The 24756-nt window shown below is 40.8% G+C and overlaps 4 protein-coding genes across 10 annotated transcripts in view; 2 read left to right on the top strand and 2 right to left on the bottom strand.

Moving 5' to 3' along the window:
• Nucleotides 1-465: 465 nt before the first annotated feature.
• Nucleotides 466-4290, bottom strand: LOC115729427 (reticulon-like protein B8). Of its 2 annotated transcripts, none has more exons than XM_030660010.2 (6): nt 4163-4290; nt 3046-3234; nt 2787-2967; nt 2544-2685; nt 1447-1516; nt 466-818 (listed from the first exon to the last, which is right to left on the bottom strand). In XM_030660010.2, the coding sequence occupies exons 2-6, from the start codon at nt 3227-3229 to the stop codon at nt 649-651; spliced, it is 747 nt and encodes a 248-aa protein (XP_030515870.1). In that variant the 5' UTR covers nt 3230-3234; nt 4163-4290; the 3' UTR covers nt 466-648. The 2 variants fall into 2 exon arrangements, with proteins under 2 accessions (XP_030515870.1, XP_030515868.1); XM_030660008.2 differs by having other exon boundaries at nt 2544-2688.
• A 3341-nt stretch (nt 4291-7631) lies between these two features.
• Nucleotides 7632-9721, top strand: LOC115733090 (oxygen-evolving enhancer protein 2-2, chloroplastic). The gene is made up of 5 exons (XM_030663764.2): nt 7632-7770; nt 7801-8057; nt 8614-8846; nt 8942-8992; nt 9292-9721. The coding sequence occupies exons 2-5, from the start codon at nt 7811-7813 to the stop codon at nt 9550-9552; spliced, it is 792 nt and encodes a 263-aa protein (XP_030519624.1). The 5' UTR covers nt 7632-7770; nt 7801-7810; the 3' UTR covers nt 9553-9721.
• Nucleotides 9722-11750: 2029 nt separating this feature from the next.
• On the bottom strand, nt 11751-18514 carry LOC115730112 (WD repeat-containing protein 26 homolog). Of its 5 annotated transcripts, XM_030660713.2 has the most exons (6): nt 18379-18476; nt 15963-15965; nt 14645-15547; nt 14396-14497; nt 13050-13679; nt 11751-12145 (listed from the first exon to the last, which is right to left on the bottom strand). In XM_030660713.2, the coding sequence occupies exons 3-6, from the start codon at nt 15443-15445 to the stop codon at nt 11924-11926; spliced, it is 1755 nt and encodes a 584-aa protein (XP_030516573.1). In that variant the 5' UTR covers nt 15446-15547; nt 15963-15965; nt 18379-18476; the 3' UTR covers nt 11751-11923. The 5 variants fall into 5 exon arrangements, with proteins under 5 accessions (XP_030516573.1, XP_030516574.1, XP_048126971.1 ...); XM_030660714.2 differs by lacking the exon at nt 15963-15965 and having other exon boundaries at nt 18379-18514; XM_048271014.1 differs by lacking the exons at nt 15963-15965; nt 18379-18476 and adding an exon at nt 18038-18280.
• A 3604-nt stretch (nt 18515-22118) lies between these two features.
• Nucleotides 22119-24756, top strand: part of LOC115730221 (DExH-box ATP-dependent RNA helicase DExH6) — a 31118-nt gene continuing 28480 nt past the window's right edge. For both annotated transcript variants that reach the window (XM_048270999.1, XM_030660833.2), the window contains exons 1-4: nt 22119-22476; nt 23855-23945; nt 24101-24416; nt 24562-24636. In XM_048270999.1, coding sequence (XP_048126956.1) covers nt 22119-22476; nt 23855-23945; nt 24101-24416; nt 24562-24636 — 840 coding nt within the window. The remainder of the gene's footprint in view (nt 22477-23854; nt 23946-24100; nt 24417-24561; nt 24637-24756) is intronic.

The following is a 24756-nucleotide window of genomic DNA, read 5'->3' on the forward strand; positions in this document are numbered from 1 at the left end:
CGGTGAATCTACTAGCAAATTCTGAAAAGAATATCATAGTGGCCAAGATCTGGTGTGAAGGCTTCGGTGCATACAATCCCCACATTTCATGAATGCAAAAGAAGCCTTTGGGGTGCAAAAGTTAGATGTCAATAATGGATATTCATGTACTAATCTGTGGGACCTTCTCCACGCTATTATCAACAATTGCTCAAATTATGACAGGCAAAAGTTTTTTCAGGGAAGCAGCTCTAGCACTTATCCTTAAAAAAGACACCTCGCCATCATCTGTGTCTCGATCAAATCACCTTTGAAATCTCGACAATGAATTTCCGGTCTTACCATGAGCAACTCACTAGAGGAAAAGAATCAGCAGAAAGAAAACACTGACAAGTGAACGAACAAATGCCAAAAAAAAAAGTGAACGAACAAATGCCAGCCTTTGAACCTATTTCTAGTTCTCCCACTTCATTGTCAGTTAATGCGTAGCGGAATCGAGAATAGTCATTAACATAAGCCACAGTTCAAGGCACAAGAACGACTTTGTGCAGCCTTAATATGATCATGCAAAACTATTCATACAACTATATCTGTTCAAGGCCCATGAATGGCAGGCATGAGAGATGATATGGAGATGTATCAATCAATCTCATGCACTTTTGAAGTAGTCTATTCGAACTTCTTGGCCCTGAGCTTCCCTTTGGGGATCTTGCTGAGAAAACCAGTATCCAATTTATGGTAGTGATGCTGAAGCTGGTCCATGACCTGGTTGCCGAAGCTGTCAACTTGATCTTCGTAGCTCTCATATAGAACAGGTAATGTGTGAGCAGCAACAAACCCTTCAGTAAGAAGGAAATTTTTAGCCATGTAATCACTGAAAATAAGTATGAACCATGAGAAGATACAAGTGAAATGATACTGTAAAGTGTTTTACTGTTTACTGCAATGAATTAGCTTATATACACTAAAACTCGGTCTATTGCCGTGGAAGAAGAAAACAGCTCTCTTCCACTAATTATGGGTTATAATCCTATAAAACATCTATAAAGCGGCAGAATATCGTGCTAAAGTGAAGGTCCTGATTGGCCATGATTTTTTCCTTGAGATTATCCTATCTTTTATTAATTCTTCCAAATTCCTACATAAACCCCCACCATCGATATGCACTCTAGAAATTAGTGCATAACAGCATGGATGGTGCATTCCCCCGGGAAGTTGAAAATTTCCAGGATTTTATGATGGAAGGAACCATGTGAGTGTTGGATCATTTTTTGTCCGTGATCATTAACATGAAACACATTGTGTGTTCCAGCATTTAGCTCATTGTCAGGGTCAGTGATGCTGATTTCACATGAAATTAAGGCAGCCATCAAGATAGACACAGGCACCATGCTATCAGACTCCAGACTATTAGTTAATAGAATCCTAACAATGGAGGAATATGTTCTCATGTAAATATCTTCTCACCAATGTACAACACTGTTATAAAATTGCACCAGCTCCCTATTATAGCTGCTGCCCATAGGCTCCCCACGACCTGCAAAGCGTCTCGTTATCAGAGCAAATATTGCCAAGACAAGCTGACTACTAAGCTTGTTGCAACTTACCAACAGAATAGTTTCTTAGGAAAGCATTAGAAGCTGAGCATGAAATATCTTGCATTGCATATCTATGAACCAACTCTTGAATTAAAAACTATCAGTGCGCCATCAGTAGAATTTTTTTTTTTTTTTTTTTTGAGCTATCAGCAGAATTTAAATGTCGCAAAACATTTGAAAGGGCAACAACAACATGCTGATGACCAAATTAGGCTTGTAAGACATTGCACAACAAACAAGGAAATAAAAAACTCACATCTAAGAAGAGGAGATTTTAAATGTGGCAAAGGCTTTCGACCATACATATACTTACATATATATATGTATATATATAGCAAAGGCTGTTGTGGGTGATTAAGCTATGCTGGTTCTGTTAATGCAATGTTGTATCGCGTGCACATTGGAGAAAGTTCTCTTGTACCATAATTTGATTTTTGCACTCATGGCGTATGTTAGTTTAATCATCCACAGTTAGTGACCTAAGAATTTCCATGTTGTCATTGTGCAATTAGTGGTGATCTGATATTTATGACGAGAAACACCCTTGATCCACAATTAACAACAAGATATTGCCCATCTACCGAAATTATCCAGCAGAGACATCACCCACCATCAAGAGATTCCCTACCAAGAAAGATACATAAAAACTTGTAGACGAGTAGACCAAAATTAGGATGTTGATACAGTGTAGTCCAATTCAATATCACATATCATCATGTTCATGTCATGTCATCTACCAACAAAGTCAATCACATATCACAGCCCCAGAAATAATCATCATGTTCATGTCATCTTTCCTTCGCCCATCAGCTCCATACTCCAAAAATGACACATACAAACATGAGATGTTTGACAACAAACCTGCTGCACGTAACAATAAAAGAAGAAAAGGACTACAATCGAGGACATCATACCATACACATACAGTGACAACACCCAAAAAGGAAAAGGGAAAACTGAACTCACAATGAGGAATTGTTTCAAGTTTCCTCCCAGAGCAACATCCTGGAGGTATTCCAAAGCTTGATTAACTTCAACTCCTACTGACTTCCCAATTTTAACAAACAGATCATTAGGCACCACAAGACGAGGGGGTTTGGATGCTGACCTGCTAAGTACAAAAGAAGAAATTTATTTAGAACCAAGCGCTATTGAAAAATATCCATTGAATCAAGAAAAAGGGAAGAAAACATGTAGGAATTTGTTAACCTGCTCAATAAGCCAGAAGCATTTGACCACAGAAACTGAACTAGCATGCCAAGGATCAGAGCGAAACTTGCAAGCGTCAGAAAGTGGTAGTCAAGCCATTCAAAGAGCACCCATAAGGCAGTTGCACCAGCTAAGACACTTGCTGATATCTTCTTGTTCCTCCACAGTAACACATCAGCAGCTGCACAATTTGGTCAGGAATATGTTCAAAAAGCATCACAACTTCACCAAATTAACAAAGCTAACCAGGACATCGTACATTTTCCACCCCCCAATAGACGGTGAAGCGGATTCTGGCGTCCAAAGAGCCTTTTAAATTGAGAAGTAACTGCTTCGGACTTGTCCCCCTCAAGGAATGAAACAGACTTCTGCTTTGGAACATTCTCAGCGAATGTTTCCACAATCTCGTTGAATACATTCTCAGCTGTTTTTTTCTCAAGCATTGTTCCTGGAACTCAATGAAGCAAACCCTTTGGACATTTAGGTCATGCAAGAGAATGCATAAGTCCTAATCCTTATGAGATGTTCGGAAGCAATATCATGCGACGATGATGCACAGCTTTGCTAGCTTATTCCTGAAGTTAAAACTATATGCAGAGGCAACCCTGCTCACAGTATAAACCAGCCAAAGTTTTACTCCAACAGCAAAAGATCGGACAGCTGAAATTCTTAACCACCAGCTGCATCATATCAATCTGAAGCGCCATGGTTCTGCATCATTTTCCAATTTCTGGAGGTCCACAGAATTGACCCTTTAAACTTAAACATGACCTGACACCAGAGCAGGTAGATGGTCCTAGACTAATATGGGTTAATTAAATTCCACCGCCATGCACAGCAGATATCGGCATCAACAAACTGTAGAAGCCAACCATCAAAATACACTGCACTAGTACTGCTCCGAGGCCCATAAAAATTGGGGAAAACATGCATTACGATCACTGATCAGTGTCTAAGTACAACAAACAGCATTTCGTCACACACGTATAAGGAAACCACTGCCATCAATGAGCCAGCCACAGTGTTCATTAACTCAAACGCAGGAAAAAGACAGTCAACGAAGCAAAAAACACAAACTACAAAATTGTGCAGCTACTAGTTCAGATCAAAAAGGAAGAGGGAAAAAAAAAAATTGTACGGCCACTACGAGATGCCGAAAAACGAGAATCACTGATTCGTGGCGGAACGATCACATACGTAAGATTGCGAATTTCGCTCGGCAAGCGAAGAAATTCGGCCGCGATCAATGCGGACACCGATCGAGTCGTGCAACCGGTGAATGAATCAAAATCGCCGGATAAAAGGGGGACAGGGAGTTCAGTAATGAGCCGCGCAAGAAGCGAACGGCGAAATCAAAGAGCCGAAGGATCACAAACCGGATGTGAAAGAGCACGATTCCTCTTCTTCTTCGTCTTTTCTTCGTCTTCTTCTTCTTCTTGCTGTTGAAGATCAATAGCTGAGAGAGACGCAGCTCGTGAGCATCGAAGGAAGCAGAGAGCTTGAGATTCGATTTGTTACGAAAGATTCTGATAAGAATGGTTGATTGTCGTGCCACCAGTTTCGCCTTTTTGTGCTTAAATAATAAAAATAAAAAACAAAAATAAATTATTTTTTTTTAAGAAGAAGATTAGTTTAGCCGCTTGACTCGATTTGACCCTTGAAATTATTTATTGCCAGTTTCTCTCTCCGTGAAAATTTAAAAACGAGTTTACAAAATTCTAATTTTCTTTTCCACTTTTTTTCTCTACTATTGAATAGTGGCTAGGCCCCACCTTGCCTACGGGCGGTCGCGATCGGCTAGAGGAAGAACGAGATGAAAAAAAAAAAACAATGAAAATTATTAGAAATATTAACTTATCATTAAAAATTATCACGTTAGTACTGGCGGGTCACATTTGGCCAAACGGACTGAATTGGCACAAATGTAAAAGGTTTAGAATTCAATTAGTAAAAAAAAAATTATGATTGAATTGACATAATTATAATAAGTTAGATTTTTTTTTTTTTGATAATTTTTCTAATGGTAGAGGGATCGTTGATATTGCGAATGACTCTCCATTAGGCAAAACACACGTTATGAATGTCGGTAACACCGGATTTAGACCCATACATCAATTCATGTCGGGGTTAATCCGATTGGTGAAAAGGTTTTCTTTTGAGAAGTGAACAGATCGTGCTGTATCGAAGCTGTTCTCGATAAATTTATAAGGTGCTCTCCGTGATAAGCGAATCTACAATGATATAGCGTGGACTAATCGCTCAAAGATCGAACACTTTCGACCTTTTTTTTATAGTTTCGGTAGATAAGAGCACGTCAGGAAATTTTTTTTTTCTTTTTTTCTGTGGGAAGGCATGTTTTCACTTTATGGTAATGGGAAATTCTTTTCGATTATTGTAAGGTAATCCTGTCGGGGCACGTGACCGCATGAAGGCGAAGGGCTTGTGCTCACCGTCTGATCCGGCTCGTGCACCTACCATTCTTGAACCAGATTGAAGGGATTCGCTGCTCACAAGCCCGGATCATGAATTGTGGATCGTTCAGGATTTATTTTTATTTTTTTAAGAGCTCGAGGATATTATTATTCAAATTTCAATCTAAAATTGGAACGGTAGCAATAATTAAAACAAAAAACCCATTAATTCACATTGTCGTATTTAATGTTTTAAAATTAATCTTGACATCTTGGCCTCCTAGACGCGGATTTACGAATTCCTCGACGGGGTCCCCCGAATTCAAAAGCGGCTTCCGCCAAAGCAAGCGGCGTGTCGGGAAAAGATCGCCACGTTCGGCATTTGTGAACTGTGAGAAGGAATTTTTTTGGGAGATCGGGGAAATTACTTTTAGTTGACTTATATCATCACGCGTCCGGATCAAAAATACATGTGTCGTTTCAGCAGATTAATTGATCAAACAAGACCCTATTTGCGACTATAAGTAACGTCTAATGCATTGCATTCCGAAGCTTCAAGTAAATTTAAACCAAAAAAATGCAATTGAATTCGGGTCGTCCATAGCTGGAGTGACTTCTAAAGTTCCATGCCCCAAGAGATTTGACTAATAATCAAAGAACATCCCTTGCGTCACGTTATGCTTGACAAGATCGAGTAAAGGATTGGCCACCCTTGGGAGTTGATGTCGTGTTGGACGTGAAATTCCTCCAGCAAAAGGGACATATGCCGTGCCCAAACTTTAAGATGACATTCGAGACTTAAAATTTAGGGGTGGGTGATTTAGGATCGATCCGCATTTCACCCGAAACTTGAAATCTGTCCGTCGAAATCGGTTTCCTAATTTTTGAAACTTGGGATACACCTTACATACCTTAGTACTTGGAACCTACTTTATCACAAATTCCAAGATTTATCCCGATTTCACATATATTCTTAATTGAATGATTACAACCAATCATCATTTTTAATGACCATCATTTGCTGCTACAATCCACTACAATTTAAATTTAGACAAACAAAAAATGTTAAAGATTAATGAATTAAAAGTCTTAGTCTTGGGTATCGTTAAAAATTGAAGCTTGGACTAATGGTTCCAAATTATATACTTATCATTGCACGCCATGGAATATCATAGAATCGTGTGACGACATAAAACAAGAAAAATGCAAAGATTTGTTCGGATGGAACTTCAGTAATGATGAAATATGGCGAAATCATGCTTAACAGCTAACAAATAACATATATTGTGTAAAACACACCCTTATGCTCTCAAACATTTTATCGAGCAAGATTGAAAAGAAAATTTTAGGTATTTCAAGCTCGGATTTCGGCTTAAGTTCGGTCTAAACTAACATCAAATCTTCGAATTCGGAGAATCAAACTCAAATGGATCGTGTTGCTTTCTCAACAAAGGATTCATAGTATCGGTTGCTCCTAACCTAAAACAGAACCTTTCAAAATAGAAGCATTACTTGGTGAACAAGGCCAAATGAAATGGTAGCTTGGCAATCAACTTCGGGACGTAAGTTTCAGTGATTACTAGCGATCAAAACCAGCGTTGATGAAGAGTATTGAGCGAGATATGAACATCTCGAGACTCGTAGCCAAAAAGCAAAAAGATGGAGGAAGCCAAGGTAACCTTCTATGCTCTTGTGGATCAACGACGGACAACTATCAATAGTAAGCGTCCGACAATGTTGAAGAGACTCTGAAAGAACTTTCTCCAACTCTCTCTCTTTCTCTCTGTCTCTCTCTCTCTCTCTCTCTCTATTATATATCAATTTCTATTTTAAAGGTTTCATAAACTCCGATCCGAATCTCCATATCTCAATGTTCGATCCGATTCCTAATTGGGAATCGGCAATTGAACCACATAGTACAGGTTCCAAAAAATATAAAACCTGAAATTAGACTAGTTTCCATCAGCTTCAGGATTTAGTTCTTACATGAAATTATGCTCATCCCAATCGAAAACATATGTAATTACACACTTTAGCCTTGTCAAGGTCATACAAGATGAGTAGATCTTCTTAAATATCGCGGTAGTTCATCTACCCTCTACCGGATAAGAGATGGAAGCAATCCGACGCGCGGAATTTGATCAAGATACCAAATAAGTTTCATCTAGAGACAAATGCCATGAAGAATGGGTAACCCAAAAATAAAAATAAAATAAAATAAAGAGTTTTCTAAAAAGAGATGGGCTTAATTTATGCCACTGCTAGTTCGAAGAGGTCAGCCCAATTTCACCAATTGGGCCTCCCACACGTGTCGAATGTGCTTCCAACCAATCTCGTCTTTCCTTTTAACGAGGCTGACGTGGCGGTTGTCGGAGCCACGACAGTGCCACGTGGTACCAATGAGAGCCGCCGCAGCCTTATCCCACATCAAAGACGAGATCTTCTCGTCATCCATTTTCCCACATCCAATATCCGAAACTCGGCCAATTCCCTTCACATATTCCGACCCCATTTCATTTCTTTTGCGCATCGTTCATAATCCCACTCCATTGCAGAGAACGGAAGCGTTAGTAGCGAGAGAGATAGAGAGAGAGAGATCTTAGAGAAGAAAAAATGGCGTCGACCACTTGCTTCTTCCACCACAATGCGCTCACCACTCCTGCCAGGACCCCGTCGCAGCGCTTCGCCCCGAGCTTCAAGCCCGCCCAACTAGCCTGCCGGGCCCAAAAGCAGGCTGCCGCCGCCGAGGAAGAGGGCAGCGCCGCCGCCGTGTCGCGCCGCCTGGCCCTCACGGTTCTCGTTGGAGCCGCGGCCGTCGGGTCCAAGGCGTCTCCTGCCGATGCCGCCTACGGTGAAGCTGGTACGATGCAATTCCCTTCCACCACACCCCCCCTCGCTTTTTTCTCATTTGGGTCTCTACTAGATTCGATAATCTGTGTGCGCGCTCGTCGCTAGAATTGTTTCCGATAGGTCACTTAGATGTCAAAGATATACATGGGGTCTGGTCTCGAACTGGGTGCTTGATCGTTTAGTCCATGGTCAAGCTATTAGAAATCTGGCACTGATCGAGACGATGAAAGCCGAAAGTTGTGTAGTCTTCTTGCGTTGGATAAAAGGAGTGTTCGTGCGCGCAATGCGCTGGGAGGAATTGGAATTCGACTCGAGAGCCCTCGAAGCTCGGACACCATTTGAAGTCTTGAGTACATAGACAGTTGGAATCGAAAGTTTGAACCGTCAGAGAGAGAGCGGCGATGATAAATTTCGTGACTTAGCACTTGCTCGTTTGAATGAAAAGAATTAGGCAAACTACGCTGCGCAACCTGTGTTAGCGAACCGGCACTCTTTTTGAGTTTTGGGAATTGCACGATGGCATTCGCAAGAGTCTGATCCGAATCTTTGGATGCAAAATGTTGCAGCCAATGTGTTTGGGAAGCCGAAGACCAACACGGACTTCTTGCCGTACACCGGGAACGGGTTCAAGCTGTCGATTCCGTCCAAGTGGAACCCGAGCAAAGAGGTGGAGTACCCTGGTCAGGTCGTCCGGTATGAGGACAACTTCGACACCACCACCAACGTCGCCGTCATGGTCACTCCCACCGATAAGAAATCCATCACTGACTATGGCTCTCCCGAAAACTTCCTCTCTGAAGTAAAGCTCTGAATTTTCCCTCTCAAGAGTCTCCGTGAAAATGTTTTAGATGAGCACACGCAGAGCTAATAACAACGCCTCTCATCTCTTTGCAGGTCAACTATCTGCTGGGCAAGCAGGCTTACTCTGGCAAGACTGACTCTGAGGTAAATTTTGTCCCACATTACCATTTCAAGTACTATTCAAACCCAAGTTTTCTGGAATTTGAAGCTCTATAGAAGATGATTGAGGGGTGGATACTTCACTGATAGTTAAGAATTCGGGAAAATTCGTGCGACTTAAATAAGAATCCTGCGCGCACTCATCGTTAAAGGTTGTGATGTCAATTCTCACCCGGCCATCCTTTGTTGTTGCACTGTTGGTGTGACGACCTCCTCAACTTAAGCGGGTTGTGTCGAACGACCTCTTTTTTCTCAATGAAAACGTAAGAAAATTTGGTGCACAGGGCGGTTTTGAGAGTGATGCCGTGGCGACAGCTAACATCCTGGAGTCGTCGGCCCCCGAGATCAACGGGAAGAAATACTTCTTCTTGTCAGTGTTGACGAGGACCGCCGACGGGGACGAGGGAGGGAAGCACCAGCTGATTACCGCCACCGTCAAGGACGGGAAGCTATACATCTGCAAGGCTCAAGCGGGCGACAAGAGATGGTTCAAGGGAGCCAGAAAGTATGTCGAGAGCACCGCAAGCTCATTCAGCGTGGCTTAAAAGACCGTCACGGCAAAGGGCTTTAGCTTGTAAATCAATCTCCAGTGTATGAACCCCACCTTGGATTTGCCCCCGTCTTGTTTTTTTGGTTCTGGTGTTCCAGAGATTAGTAATCATATTGAGGAAGTTGAATCAAGAAAACCTTGTTGATACCAAACATCTTCAAGGCAATATAATCTTCTTCTCGTAACGAAACCGCGTGCGGCCGCATGAATCATCGTTGTCCATTGAAATCTTGGACAAGCTTTTCAAGAAGCATTGACGACATGAGAGTAGAATCCCCATAAACAACCTCTTGGCATCTTTTCCAGTGAGGTTTGGAACAAGGACTGCCGAACCTGAGCACCTCCATTGATGAAAAAAATCCGGAATTTGGAGGTTTGAAGACCTATCAAGACGATGTTGGTCGATCGGATAGCCTCCATACTTCTCCATCGTCGTCATGAATCTGATGGACGATCTGTAATGTGCCAGTCCTCAGTCTTCGCGGCAAACTCACTGGAGTTGGTATTTTGGAAGATGGCTGAAAAAAGGAGTTGCCAAACCAAACTTAGTCTGTATTATTATTATTATTTTTGGCAAAAGAGCATCAGAAGTGCCAAAGTTCATGACGCTCAATTTGGTACCAAAATTTTTTGCCGGCTCATTTTAAGTGCCAAATAAAAAAAATTGAATTAAGTGCTAATGGCGAAAGATTCCGGCCAAAATGATTACATGGCATTTATTATTAATCTTTTAATATTACGTGAATTTTTTTTCAAAAAAAAGTTAGTCCATGGGGCAATTTTAAAAAAAAATCAGTCCACATGGCAGATTTTTTTAAAAAATTCGGTCCACATGGACTGGTTTTAAAAAAAAAAGCTAAATTTCATTAGAAAAAAGGTCTGTTACGCCGCGATTTTTATATATCGGATGATAACTTCAATAAAAGTGGGCAAGTTATTAGAAAAAGTTAATAATTCGAAAGCGACCTCATCAACGTTAGTAAATGATTCAAATAAGAGTGAATAATCTAAAACTAGTCGGTAACCATGCAAAAGAAAGACTACACAACGGACCCAATTTTTCGATCTCTTTGCCTTATATGCACGACGAACATTCGACTTCTAATCCATCCGACAAATCTTAAGAACGTTGGATTGACGTTGTAAAAGCAATCGTGAACTTAATTTTTATCTCTTTTATGGTTTCATTGACATCTACTCCTCCCCCTGAAGTATTACATTGCTCCCCCATTTTCTCAACTTCTTTTGGTTTATGTCAGTTTTACCTACCATAACCCTATTCTTGGTACTTTGCTCTGGTTCACTTAACATACACTCCACAAGAAAAGCGACCCATAGATGAGAAAAGACCGAACAAAACATCTGCTGCAATGGAGACATCCTAGATCAACAACTTCATATGCTCGTTTGCTGACGAAGTCGTAGATTTCTTCTCCTAATAGACCTCTTCACGACAAATTTGTCCCTTCGGTTCCAAACTCTCGAATCGGTCTTTACGGAGAAAGCTATAGCGACGACAAACGTTCCGCTCTGCTCTGGTCGTTATAAGCGACTTCGGTGAAGAGAAAGATTACTTGGGCTATACTGAAAATCCAAAATGTCATCCTACATTTCTTCTGAAAGGAAAACGTTCCCTTCCCCGTGCCGAAGGAAAACTTACAATGGCATGACAAGGGGTACTAGAAGCCAAACTCCAAGGACAAGATTCCGGCAAAAGAACTTGGAAATGGATATATGGCCACTAGGTCCCGCACTGGACAGCTCGAAACCTGAAACCACGAATCTAAACCATAGCAAGAAGACAGGCCTAAGAGGAACACAATCTCTCAATGAGATGCAAAAATGAGAAAGTAGTTCCCACTTCCCGGTTGAAGTGAATGGCCTTTTCCATACTTTTTGTTGTTTCCTACTTTCAACGCAGGCTACCGAAAGAATGAAACATACAATATAGACTGACTGACGCACTCCTTTAGCCCGCAAAAGAATTGATGTAAAAGAAAAGCTGCAGATTTTTTAACATTTGGAACTTGCGATAACCGGATAATGGTAACCCTACAGACGAGTACCAGTTTAATATCTGCCGAGCAAGTAGTGTTAATCTGATAGGAAAACAAAATCAAGAAATGGGTTATAATGTGTACGAACAGAGCACAGCCTGAGAGATCAATGGTCTATTCACCAGATGCCCACACGTTATGATGAAATATCAGAAATTTATTACCAGGAAGTTCGCTGAGGATTCACATGCTTGGTCTGACATGAATGTGTCCGCTTTTTAGATGAACATAAGAGTATTTACACCAAAGCAATGGCTAAGAAAGCAGTATCAGCGACTGACAGGCCATCATCTTTCTTCTTCTTCTTCTTCAGCTAGTGCCATTACCATTACAGTAGTGGACCCCATTGGAGCGACCACCCTTGGGCCTCGTGTTTAGCTCATTCAAGCCCCATATCCGGATGGTGCGGTCGTCACTGGCCGACGCCAACATGTGGTGGTTTGCTGGGTTCCAGCTCACGCAGTTCACAGCTCCCGAGTGACCTGGCAAAGGCTCGATCAGCTCCCCCGAGCCTTTCTGCCATATGTAAACCTAAACACATACCAACAGGAAACTTCATCATTACTAGAGAGTACCACAAATAAGGATTCAAAAACACCTTCAACACAGTTCTTCAACCTCCATAATCTCCTCTCTGTCCTACCAAACTGGTGAATATAAGAAATAAAAGGGAAAAGAATCAAACCACAATAAAGTATAACTATCAAACTTTCACATCAAAAGTTTCTAAAACTTCCTACCAAACCTTCTCTCGCTGTTGCATGCACATGTTCACAGTACATATGGTTAGAGAAAACGTCATGAGCATTCTAATTAGAAAAGACTTGACTCACAACCTTGCCACTGCTAATGGACAGCAATTATTGAACATTTGCAGTGGCCTAAATCGTGTAACTAGCCAACAAAAGATATAAACAGCGTAACATAGTGCCACTACAGGAAGTTGATTGTCAAGTGATGGCGCAGGACTAATTATCTCTTTCAAACTTAAACAACATGAATCGATGATTGAGCCAATAATGTCCCAAGAGAGAGAGAGAGAGAGCAAAAACCCAAGAGATTCCTCATCAGCAGCATCGCCAGTACTGATCCATTGAAGTGAACAGAAAGCACAAGACCCTCTTAAGTAGGATTTCCAACAACATGCGGTCATTGCTTAATTTATGCAAATGTACAAGGCCATGTTGTTAAAAACTTGATCGCTTTAGAGAAAGAAAAACTGATAGGTAATGTACCCATCTACTCCGTTCTTTCCTAAACTCAGTAGAATAAAATATACAGTTAGACCAACATGCTCAGATATGAAGTCACCTAGTGAGCTCCATGCACATGTAGTTTCATGCAACCAAGAGACATGCATATGCACTCTTGTGCTACCAAGGGCAAGCATATGTCTTGTATTTTTATAACGAAAGATCAAATGGAAAATACACACCTGTGAGTCTTCACTACCGCTGGCAACAAAGGCCTGATTTAGTCCACCAAAACAAGATCTGATTACAAACCTACTGCGCTTAAGACCTTTGTACTTTGCAACCAGCTTGAGATCCTCTTGTATATCCCAAAGATGGATCTCTTGATTCAAGAGATTAACGAGCAAGTATCTATTATCCTTCGACAATGAGAAAGAAGTTATTGTTTGAGGTTCTTCTATCAATCTTTCAAATTTTGCTTCCCGGTCAAGTAAAAGTATTGCAGTTTCTCTACAAATACTTATGATCTGCTTTCCATTGCTAGTAATTTCCAAATCAGAAATACTAAGAGTTCGCTGCCCTTTCCAGCATTCAATCTCTTTCCCCTCCAAGTCGCACATGCAGATGCTCCGATCACTAACACCATAACATATCCATTTTCCATCTGGAAACCACGCACATGATATGATGCCATGGCCAGCTTTCTCGTAAACATGAAGGCATTCACCAGAAGAGACATCCCAGCGTCTCACTGTCTCCCCAACTCCACAAGTGAGAAGCTGTCGGTCATCTGGACTCCAACAGACAGAAGAAACCGGCTTCTGGTGGCCACTCAATTTATGCTTCAATGAGACGCTGCCATTCTCATCAACCTACAATTAGAACACCATTCACAATCAAAAAGGAGTTCATAGTCACAAAGGAGCTGGAGACTGAAAATTTAGCCAAAAAACACAATTTCAGTCGCTTACCAAAACAAACTAGATATCCTCAGTCATGCTTGCTCTTCAGAGAATAAACATGCTCATATTTTCACAATCATCATTAATTCGAATTTTTCATGATAATCATTTCTTGAAAATATCATTCTAAATTCCTGTCCCATATTCTTTTCCAATACAGTATTTTTTTTTTTTTTTTTTTAAGTTAAAGAGCCCTTCCTCCATTCATGAATGTGAAGAAAGCACTATATTCCAAGAAATACAATCTTCTGTGAGCCCAATACTACAAAACATCAGCCTGCCAGATGAGATTAAGTGCTAAGCAAGAATTCTAAATTTACCACATCAGATAAGAAAAAACTATCAGCACAAGAAATGAGAAAGATCAGAAAGTTTGACATGGTAAAAAGATTACCTAAAATGATATCCTCACATTAATATATGAAACTTCTACATCAAGAATGCAACTGAATGCGGTTACAAATCACAAACTCTTAGCAACTAGACAGAACTAAATCCAATCAAATCAATTATCAGATTGCATGATGAGCCAAATTAGGTAAAGGTGGATGGATAGAAATTTGACTTCAAGCACAGTAATTAAACTCAACAGTAAGCACAAAAAACCTCAAAGCAAGCAACATTACCTCCCAAATGATTGCTGATCGATCATTGGATGCAGAAGCTAAATATTTCCCATTATGTGAAAATTGCACAAGCCAGACTTCATCATTATGTGATTGTAAAACCTGTTTCAAGAAAAGACAGTTATTTATAGTCATCTCTCACTAAAAATTCCTGACAAATTATAGTAAGCAAACACTATGTAAGCTCTCATCAAGAAGTCAAATAATTTAAAATACAACCATTGCATAAAATGTTACTGATGCACTAACCTGCAAAGTTCGACAAGGGATTTGATCTTTACCACATTGATGATCAGTGTACAGTGACATTTCCTTATCTATAGAGTTATGAAACACACATGCATCTCTTTGCAGGACAAGGGCCTGCTCCACTAGATGTTCCAACCTCCTTTCAGGAATCATAACCGTTGGAGGAAGTAATTTTTGCAATTCCTCCAGAAGCTCTGAACGGGACCTTGCTCTTGCACTATTTACTTTATTCTGATTAAGAAGCCCACATGATGATGGAGAGACAATGCACGATGAAAGCTCACGTACCCTGCTATTTTTTATGCAAAGAGGTGTGATCTCCTTCCTTAATGTCTTCAGAGCATCCATGACTTTTTCCTGCTCCAAAAGTTCTAAGAATTTCTGCTCCAATATCAAGAAAGAGGCCGACTTCACTAAATTTTCATCTGAGAGACCAATTTTATGTAACATCACCACACTTTCATCCCAAAGACCATCAAGTATTTGTTGCATGAACATGTTTACCACAGAGGAATGCAATGGTATCCCAGACTCTACCTCCAAGAGAGAACCACTCCTTTCATAACCAAGGGAATATAATGCCTTCGCTATAATTCTTACAAATTCAACTCTTTTGATAACACCCTTTGAACCAATAACTTCTTTGTCCCCTTCAATTGGTAGGGGCCGAGCCATTAAATCTATCGAAGAGCCAGCTACAGGCTCTGAACGAGATGAACCGTTTACAAGACCTCTCAAAACTCTGGATGATAACTTCATGCGTTTTGAGGCTGGTTCACTCTCATCCTCAACACCTCCCATGAAAAGTGCACCTCAGCCCATATATTATTGAGCTTGTAAAAGGCCAGATCTCAGGAGAAGTTTATGATCCAAAGTAACGGAAAAGTTGCTTTTGACTACTCCCTGCACAAAAAGGCAAAAGAGAACATTAAAAAATCTAAGATTTGGCATCCATTTAAGCAAAAAGAACCTTTCCAGATATGTCTCCACTTTAACAATGCAAAGCTAAACAAATAAATGATTGGTGCAGCGACGAAACTGGAATTCAACTACAATCGTGTCAGCTGATCATCTTTATTAATGTATATAACATTTTCCGCAGGTTCTTTTTCAGGGATACTACAAAATTCTTCCCAGGCTCTTCACTCTATTGGGGATGGCTCTCAAGATAGCATCCATCACAAAGTCACCTTCAGTACTTCCTTTGACTGGATAACATTATAGTTGCTTCTTAAAGATTTGTGACACGCTATCCAAATGTTATTTAATGATCTGCATCTAAAACAATTGCTCCTTTGCCAAAGTAAAAGTTCAGAACTTTCTGAAGAAGAATGAAAAGCTTCGTAAGCTTGGCATTAGAAACTTTTCATTGGCAGTTAAATGCAGATACCAACTATGACATTATTGGCAGCCACTGGAACTGATCTTCAGATCAAGCTCGAAACAGATGTTAATTTTAATTTAAGCAGGATGAGAACCAGATTCACCACTCTACCCATAGACGTTTAAAGAGAGAAAATCAAGACTTTGATATTATAGGTAAACATACAACACAAACTATAACACTGATAACAGCAAGAAGAAAGCATCTTTTGTTGTGTGGTTTGAGCTTGGAACCTAAGAACAAGCTAGGACATTAATATGCCTTCCATTGTTATTGGAAAAATAAATATATTCGTGTCAAATAAAGAATACTAGAATGTATAGTAGAAGGGAAGTATCCAAGTTTACTTGACATCATCGTGAACTCAAGGAGACAGTTAGAGTAAAAAGAATGTGGGCTGCCGTAGGATATGCAGGGTTTGTGGGTTATAAACTCTTCACCAACTATCCACCAGAGTCAATTGATAACACAGCCCTAAACAACAAGAAGAGTCGAGCCAAGGAGAGATGAAATGCTCCATTTTGCTTTCACAAGAATTGAACAATCCTCTGGCCTAGAAAAGAAAAATTAAATCATCATTTCCATCAGTCTAGGGAAAATCACTATGGATTCTGAGGGATTTAAAGGACCCAAGAACATTCTTGAACTGAAATAAGAGACTACTTCACAGTACAACACACGACGCAAGAACAGCCAGTTCACGTCAAAGTTGCATTACCACAAAAGCTCAGCAAAAACAAACCATAGATAATGGAAAGCAGTTTAAACATACAAAACAATACAGGAAATGCTAAAACGTTGATTTCAAATTCCTTCAGAAGAATGCTATTTTTCACTTAAAAATATAGTCAAAAAAGAATCCAACCTATGCTTCCACTTCAGTTTCATTGCTTAAGAATAGTTATTCTCAATTTAAATGGTTGAGCTTCTTTCCTTCCTACTCATACCATTACCAGTACCACACCACCCGTAAACATCAGTCGACAATATCCTTACTTTAAGTAACTTTTACAAATGGAACCACCTGCTGTGAAAAGATCCTACGAAAGGAAAATTTCCATACAAGAAGGCATCGGGGGTATATAATGAAACTACGCTCATCAAACTTTCACAGTTTGCATTTCGTAGTTGTGCTGGATTTTAAGGTTGGCCTTGTGAAAAAATTTAATACCTTTTGGGACTTCGGAGTTCAAAAAACGACATTTATTGGCAACAGGCATGTTCAGCAGCATAAAATTTTCAATTATGAAAGTTCTCAAGAATCTCAACAAATTATATACATCAAAAGCATAAGGCAACTTGCCTACTGATAACAGCCACATAAATATAACAATGTCAACTGCAACCATCCCTCAGATTAGTAAAGTGGTTTTGCTCTTCCTAAATGTTGAGTGGTTGATTGCCAAACAAATCTCAAGTCAAATAGCAGTGTGCTAGTACATTCTTTCCCATTTACTTGAATCCAAGTCGTCTGCCCCTTAGATGGCTTAGATCCTCCTATAGAAACATTGAGTCATCAAGCTACAAGTTAGCACAAGCAACCCGACATTGATGGATGCTGTGCAGATAAGGTGCGAGAAATCAGCAGACGTGAGAATAGAAAACCGTGCAGTGCAGATTTCCGGTCTTATTCACTTTTTTACTCGTAACAAGCATCATAACAGCCAGGACCGAATGAAGAATCTGGCCATACCAGCCACTGGATTGAACAAATCGCCAAACTTGACTCAATACTGCGTCAAAATGATGATGACAAACCAAACCCGGCCCATATAAACCCAGGACTCACTGAGAATAACATGCAACTAGACAAGAAAACAACCATCATCGGAGATATTAAAAAAAAATAAAAATAAAAAACAATCTACCCAAGGCAAAAAACACGAGAAATCAAAAAGCTGAAGGCAGAAATCTTGAATACCCAAGAAGCGACTACGCAATGAAAACCCGATTCAGATCAGGGAAGAACCGGAACCCAGAAACGGGCAGATGCGAATTAACAAGCAAACCATCAATAGTTGGGGGAAAAGGCAAGATGCACAGGGTCAGAAACAAGGGCGACCCCCATTTCTATCAACTTGTCGGCACACCGGAAGAAGCATAGGCACGCAAGCACCAGATTAATTAACGGGTGGTAATGAAGACAGAGACTTTCGTTCCCAGATAAAAAAGCAGATAAATACTAACGATGATGGGCACTAATTAAAGAGCGGAAAATTCACAAATTACACAAATTGGACACGAGAAGTTGATTTTGAAAAAAAAAACAACAACAACAACAAAAGGGTCCAAAGATACGATCCTTCCTGCTCATACGGGGAATGAAGGGGAAAACTTCGATGATGGGTACCTTTGATAAAGGTGTAGGGAGAGATGAACAGAGTTTCGAGTCGTATCTTTGCGTGGAGGAAACCAACTCCCAGTGTGGTTTTTATATATGCATTTTGCGTTTGAGTGTGGGAGTAGCTTCTTGATGGATGAGGAGGCAGGGAGATGGGAAGGAGAGGGCTTCGGCCGGTGGTGGTTTGCCATTGGGCTGGGCCTGCTTGCTTGGGTTTTAAGTTGGGCTTGACCCATGATGAGCTCTGAGCGAACTTTGGGCCGTTGTGGGGTTGGTGCTAAGGCTGGCGACGGGTCGGGCTTTTATTGGGGATCGGGTCGAGAATGTGGACCAAAGTCACCAAACTGCAAAAAAGAATTCGAAACGCCATCGTAATGGTTGTGTATTTTTTCTCCCTTGAGTCGGACTTCATGTCTTTATCATCTACTTGTTTCAAGCTTCAATCAAGTTTGAAATGTCATGGTATCCATTGGTCGAATTTGGGATTAGTTTCGGCCCAACGTTGTTCGTATAGAGTAATGATTAGGCTCTTCTAACGAGTAGGTCGGGACGGATTTGGGTCGATCGAAAATTTTTTGACCCACTTTCAACTTGATCTATTTAACCAGCACTGGCATATCTCCATACCATATATTTTTTTTTATCACCTATGCTCGACCATATCCGGGCTCTAGTTTTTAGAAGGTTTTCTCTTTAAATTGTTGCATTTGAATACCGGTCAACTTTGTGGACTGGCCCTCAAAGTCGGCGAGGGAGTTCGAGCGCTCAGATTGGACAATGGGCTAGGACTTCGAATGGCCCGTAAGGTACGTGGAGATGCGGATGAACATGGTGCAAACAAATAAGAACACCTACAGGATGGGTTCCTCCGTTGGGTTATGGCGTGGGGCATGGCGGTGGCAGTGAGGCAAAGAACGGTGGATCTTGCCCAGTGACTGATAATGCCCTGTTTAAATGAACCGGTTCACTTCCACCTCGGCATCGAATAGGCCCATTCTGTCTAATTCTCAAGTAGAATCATACCCGGTGGTCACCTCTAAATGTCACCTATTGCCGCTATATTGTTTTATGGTGACAAATTAGTATATTTAAAAAATAAATACGACGAAAGAATAAAATGACGGAAAATTCAAAGGTATTTTGCCTAAAAAAATCTAAAAAAAATTAACTAATAGACAAACAAAAACAAAATAATGAGACCAACATTACAGATGTGGAAATTCCCAAATCTACAATCGTTGCGGTCATTGCAAAATTTGGACCACGAGTGACGTCGCCGGCGATGAATCGCGGCAGCCCAATGGGCCCAAAAAACCTAAAGGAATCATATGAATCTCATCATTGAAGTTAAAGTTAAAGATCTAGACCATTGCCACTTTAGCTTTACGTACGCAAAAGGTTTTCACCATTGACAAGTCCTTTTCTTCCTTTTATCTTTGCCCTTTAGTATAATTGAATGTTACCGCATTTATTATAAAAAAAAATTAATTACTTAAAAACGTGTAAATTATATTTGGTATTCCGATATCTATGTATGCTCTGTGCCTACGTGTTATTGAGGAAATTAATACAACCGGATTTCAATTCTTATAATACTAGAGAGCGTGAGAGTGAAATGCTTTTAACATTGCTTTTTAACTAAACGGGTTGAGAGCGGGCTCTTTCCAAACCCACTGGAACCCATCACTAGCAGATCTTCGGTTTATTATACCTGTTTTCTACCTATGATTCAAATTTTAGGTAATCAATATTTCACCCCGAGCCATTAAAAATGGGGGGGTTTTTTTTTTCCTTTTGGTTGGAAACATTTTTGAAAGATGGGTCCATGACCCATTTTGTCACTCTTGGTGCTGACATAGGCTCGTACCAAAAAGAGCTAACTCTCTGACCATACCTAATGTGGCGGAAATTATAGTTCTATCTTTTCAAGTCTTTCAGACAAGGCGTATTACATGTTTATCCTTCTCATATTAAGATATTTTCGGCCAAGTTGTGTTTAGATCGTGGGTTTCACCTTTAGAAGACCATCTTTAGTGGATGCTTTAGCATTATTTCCGACCAAAAAGAGTCAATAGCTGGGGCCTTAAGGTAAGAAGGCGAATGCGAAGGCAATCAAGCATACCTTGATTCTAGGACAATTAATCTCTTGTCCTATCAATCTTGGGACTTAATATTACTCCTCTTCACCAAAGGCCAAAGAGAGAGAGAGAGAGGCAGGAGGGAATAGGGAAGGCGGCAACCAGAGGTCCAAGGCCCGTCGGAGAGTACCTTTCATCATCGGAGAGTTACTTCGACAATGATACATCTCATTATGCGACTCGAATTTTCAAAATTTCTTGAATTTTCAAGTAAAAGCACGAGTTTCTAACTAAGCTACCGTTTGATCTTTTCAGGCAATGCCCCCCACAAATTTTGGCGTGACATCCATGGCACGGCCCTTAACCATTAGCCGGCACGGCTCGACACGACGCAATGCAATCCCACGGCATCGGTGAATAGGTGGTATTCTTTCCAAATATACAATCTTCTCATATTAGTTATAGGGTCGGTTGTTTTTACGTAGTCGTAACATGCACGAGATATTTCCAAGGACGCAAAAATCTCACAGATTTGATTTTCCATACGGCGAGAATCGAGAGTACACGAAACCGACAAATCTGGAAAATTTGGGCAATACGGTCGTGCACGTGTGGGGTAACTTCGAATTAGCACGTACCGCTCATCCCCGATCTCATTTGCTACGCCGTTTTCGTCCTTGCATTGGGCATATAGAATAGATACACGCATGTTCTCTGAATTGTTTGCAATTTTCTGAATGGCTCGTATTTCTATTTAAGGAAGTCTAGTTCGACTTGCCCGAATTGGAAGTTTGCCATCGTGGATATATTATCAATGGACAGTTGCCTGAACACGGGAATCTGCCGGATCGGACCGGGGAGCTTAGAATCTTTAGATAGCATGCACATTCATCGGTAATTGACTGACAACGTCCGTTTGGAGTTAATTTTACAATAGAATTTTTTTGCTTGTAAAATATATTTTTCAGTTGGCGTAAATATATTTTTTTCGATCGGCCGGAGGAAATATTCAATGATTCGGATTTCATGTAATATACATTTTTACTCATATTCACTCATTTATTGACACGTGTACACCGGTATGGAATTAAATAAATCAGAATAAGAACACAATTCAAAGAAGTCTTTCAGCAATGGGAGCTTCCTTCCTTCCTTCCTAGTGAGATAGCTTCTTTGCTTTGTCGCTCGTCCGTCGCTTGCGGCCATGGACGAGCCACCGTCACTGGCTCCCAACGTGGAAGTTCGCAGGCTAGATTTTGGAGGCGTAACTCCACATTTGGAGTAGGGTCGTCGCCCGGGCCAACGTCTCCAAACGGAGCCCCACTCCGTCGTTGCTTGCAGCCATGGACGAGCCGCCATCGCTAGCTCTACATTTGGACCGGCGGTGTCGCCAACGAGTTCAAGCCGAGCCACCCTTTCGCCGAGGCTCGCCGTGCCTATGGACAGACCGCCTCGCGAGTCGTGGACAAAGGCCAAATCATTTTTTCGACCGGCAGTGAATATATATATATATATATATATATGTAAAATTGCAAATACGGAAAAAAAAAAAAAAAAAAAAGGAGAAAAGATATTGCCGTTCAAAAAGACCATGGTGACCCTTGGGCTCACGCAAACAGAACCCGCGATCACGAAGCGGCGAAGGCACAAAAGAAAAGGCATATCGATCGTATGCTCTCTCGCCTTGCCCCCTCAGGTCCCGCAAAGCCCCGACACCACCAAAAATTTCACACTTCCTTCTCCTCCTCCTCCTTGTGGCAGCGACTCGTCGGAGACGGAGCTTCTGTACCCGGCGATTCCGTTCGATCTCCTTCGCGTCCAGCCGCCTCCTGCGTCGTACGGCGATTCGCGTTCCGGCAGCGGGGAAGCAGAGACGGGGAGGAGATGGGGAAGAAGAGAGAGAGAAAAGGAGAGCGGCAGCAGCGGCATCAGCATCAGCCGAAGAACAAGCCCAATCGGAAGGTGGCTGAGTTGACGCGGATTAGTATAGCCGAGAGGCTCGAGCAGTTTCGTGCGTCCACGCAGCAAGGTACGCTTTCTCTTTTCCAGTCGCCTTTGGTCAGCTCGACAAGTCTTGTCATTTATTCGTCGGTGTCGCGTTTGCTTAAAAAATTTGCGTCGTTTTTTTTTTTTCCTCCCGGAGAGTGGATATCCGAGAGAGCTCGTTCAGAGTCGATGATTGCTTGAGTTTGTGATTGGTGCTTTGAGCGTGGCTGCTACTGAATGCTGTTTGAACGCGACGAGCTTTGGGGCTTTTCAATTTGATTTTTGCGTTCGTATGAGGGTTTCGCTTGAGCAGAGACCTTGAACCGAGGTCTTAATATGAGCAAGTCCGGAGTGATGTGACAGGATGTCTAGCTCAATGTTAGTGAGCGGTTCGCGTGCAAAAAAAAAAAATTTTTTTTTGCAGTCTTTCTTTAGGATTTCTACTGCATTGGACCCCTAAGAATTTGCTTCACTTCCTAATGCTTTAGAATTTCGAAGATCATTGTGACATGGCATAGTGAACTTAGATGGCTGTTTATATTGTAGTAATGCATATGTATGTGCAAGTGGCCATTCAAATGATATTGGAGATAATTTCTGGGGAAAGCGTGGGAGAGCAGAATGTCCCATATCCCTCCCACGCCATAGTTGCCTCAAAAGAGGTTGTATCCCATGACAAAGAACAGTGCTCTTAGGATGGATAACTGATCTATGTGTTGCTAAGCGTCCAAAACTGTTCTCTGTCACGAAGAATCATTCCTGGAAGTTAGAAATAAACCGGCAAAGTCCAAGTACTTTCTCCCCTCTTCAATCTGACCAGTTGCGCCATTACGTGCAAACATTCTCTGGTTTTTTTGGTTTTAAGGGTTTTTTGAATGATATGAATCTTTTTTGCGGCAATAGGTCATAATGCTTAGAAGGAAGATATTATTATTATTATTATTATCATTATTATTTTTGGGTATTAAGTGTGTGCAAATTGTAGCTATATGTTGACTGAATCATTATCTCAATTTTCTTCTATTACTTATATATGACTACTCACTTTACTCTTTGTAAGTATGTTGTCCATGCGCTATTAAATGCATCTTGAATTAGATGCTTTGAGTGGTGCCCCAGGAGGTCACCTATCTTAGTACTACTCTCGGCTAAGCACGCTTAACTTCCTAGGAGGTCACATGTCTTGAATGTGACCCAAAAAAAAAAAAAAAAAGAATTAGATGCTTTCATTGTATTTGAGTTAATCAGGATGAATAAAAAGTTTTGGAAACTTTGTTTTGGTTGAATTCACAGGGATGTTGTCATTTAGGGTAATTCTTTCTTTCTGGGTTTCTCTGTTTCATTTATTCGGTTTATTTGTTTGGATGAGCGTACCATTAGAAGGAAAAAACCCTTTGTCATTTCGTGAACATTGCATGCAGTGTTAACATTTGATGAGGACCTGTCAAATCATGAACGAGCTGTAGTGCATGAAGTCTGCAGGAAGATGGGAATGATATCTAAAAGCTCTGGGTGAGTTTTAGGATGTAAACTTTTCGTGCCACTATGAACATTCTCGTGTGATTTATACTTGGATAAGCTTATTCCCCCCAAAAAAAAAAAAAATCTGTGCGCTGATATTGATAATTTGCTTCTGGGGTTCCTTTTCTTGGATGGTCATGGTTCAGGCGTGGCAATCAAAGGCGTGTTTCTGTTTACAAGTCTAAATCGAAGGGGGAAAACTCAGAAGAGAAGGGGAGTATGTCTTATTTGACATTATCTCAGGAGTCTAAGGAGATTTTGAATGATCTGTTCATAAGATACCCCCCGGGTGAGGGAGTGACTAGTGACCAAATTGCTGTAAAACGTACGGAAAAAAGCGAACGAAGAAAGGAAAGACAGAGAGATGACATATTTTGCAGGCCTCCCATGGATAAGGCAGATATTACAAAGAAGGTGGAATCACTTTCTGCTAGATTAGAGAAGGCTGCAAACTTGAAGCAGGTTCCAGATCTATTATCTCGCTTACATCGATTCGTGGATTTCTTTTCTTGTTTAGGGAGTGTCTTTTCTGGGGTTTTCAATTGGTCGGACTATAGTTTTTAAGAGATCCATGGGTATTGAAACTAGTCTGATTTTACACGTGCAGATTACTGAAGACAGATCTAAGCTTCCAATTGCATCCTTCAGGGATGTCATCACGTCATCTGTAGAGGGTCATCAGGTTATTTTTTACCTTAAGCTTAATATCTTATCGGTTAATCTTACAGAACATATGCATTTGTTTTTACTATTCTGATTTTCAATGTTGTCATTCAAGGACTTTTCTGGACATATGCTTGCC

Source organism: Rhodamnia argentea, chromosome 10 (assembly GCF_020921035.1).
Source record: "Rhodamnia argentea isolate NSW1041297 chromosome 10, ASM2092103v1, whole genome shotgun sequence".
Classification (NCBI taxonomy): domain Eukaryota; kingdom Viridiplantae; phylum Streptophyta; class Magnoliopsida; order Myrtales; family Myrtaceae; genus Rhodamnia; species Rhodamnia argentea.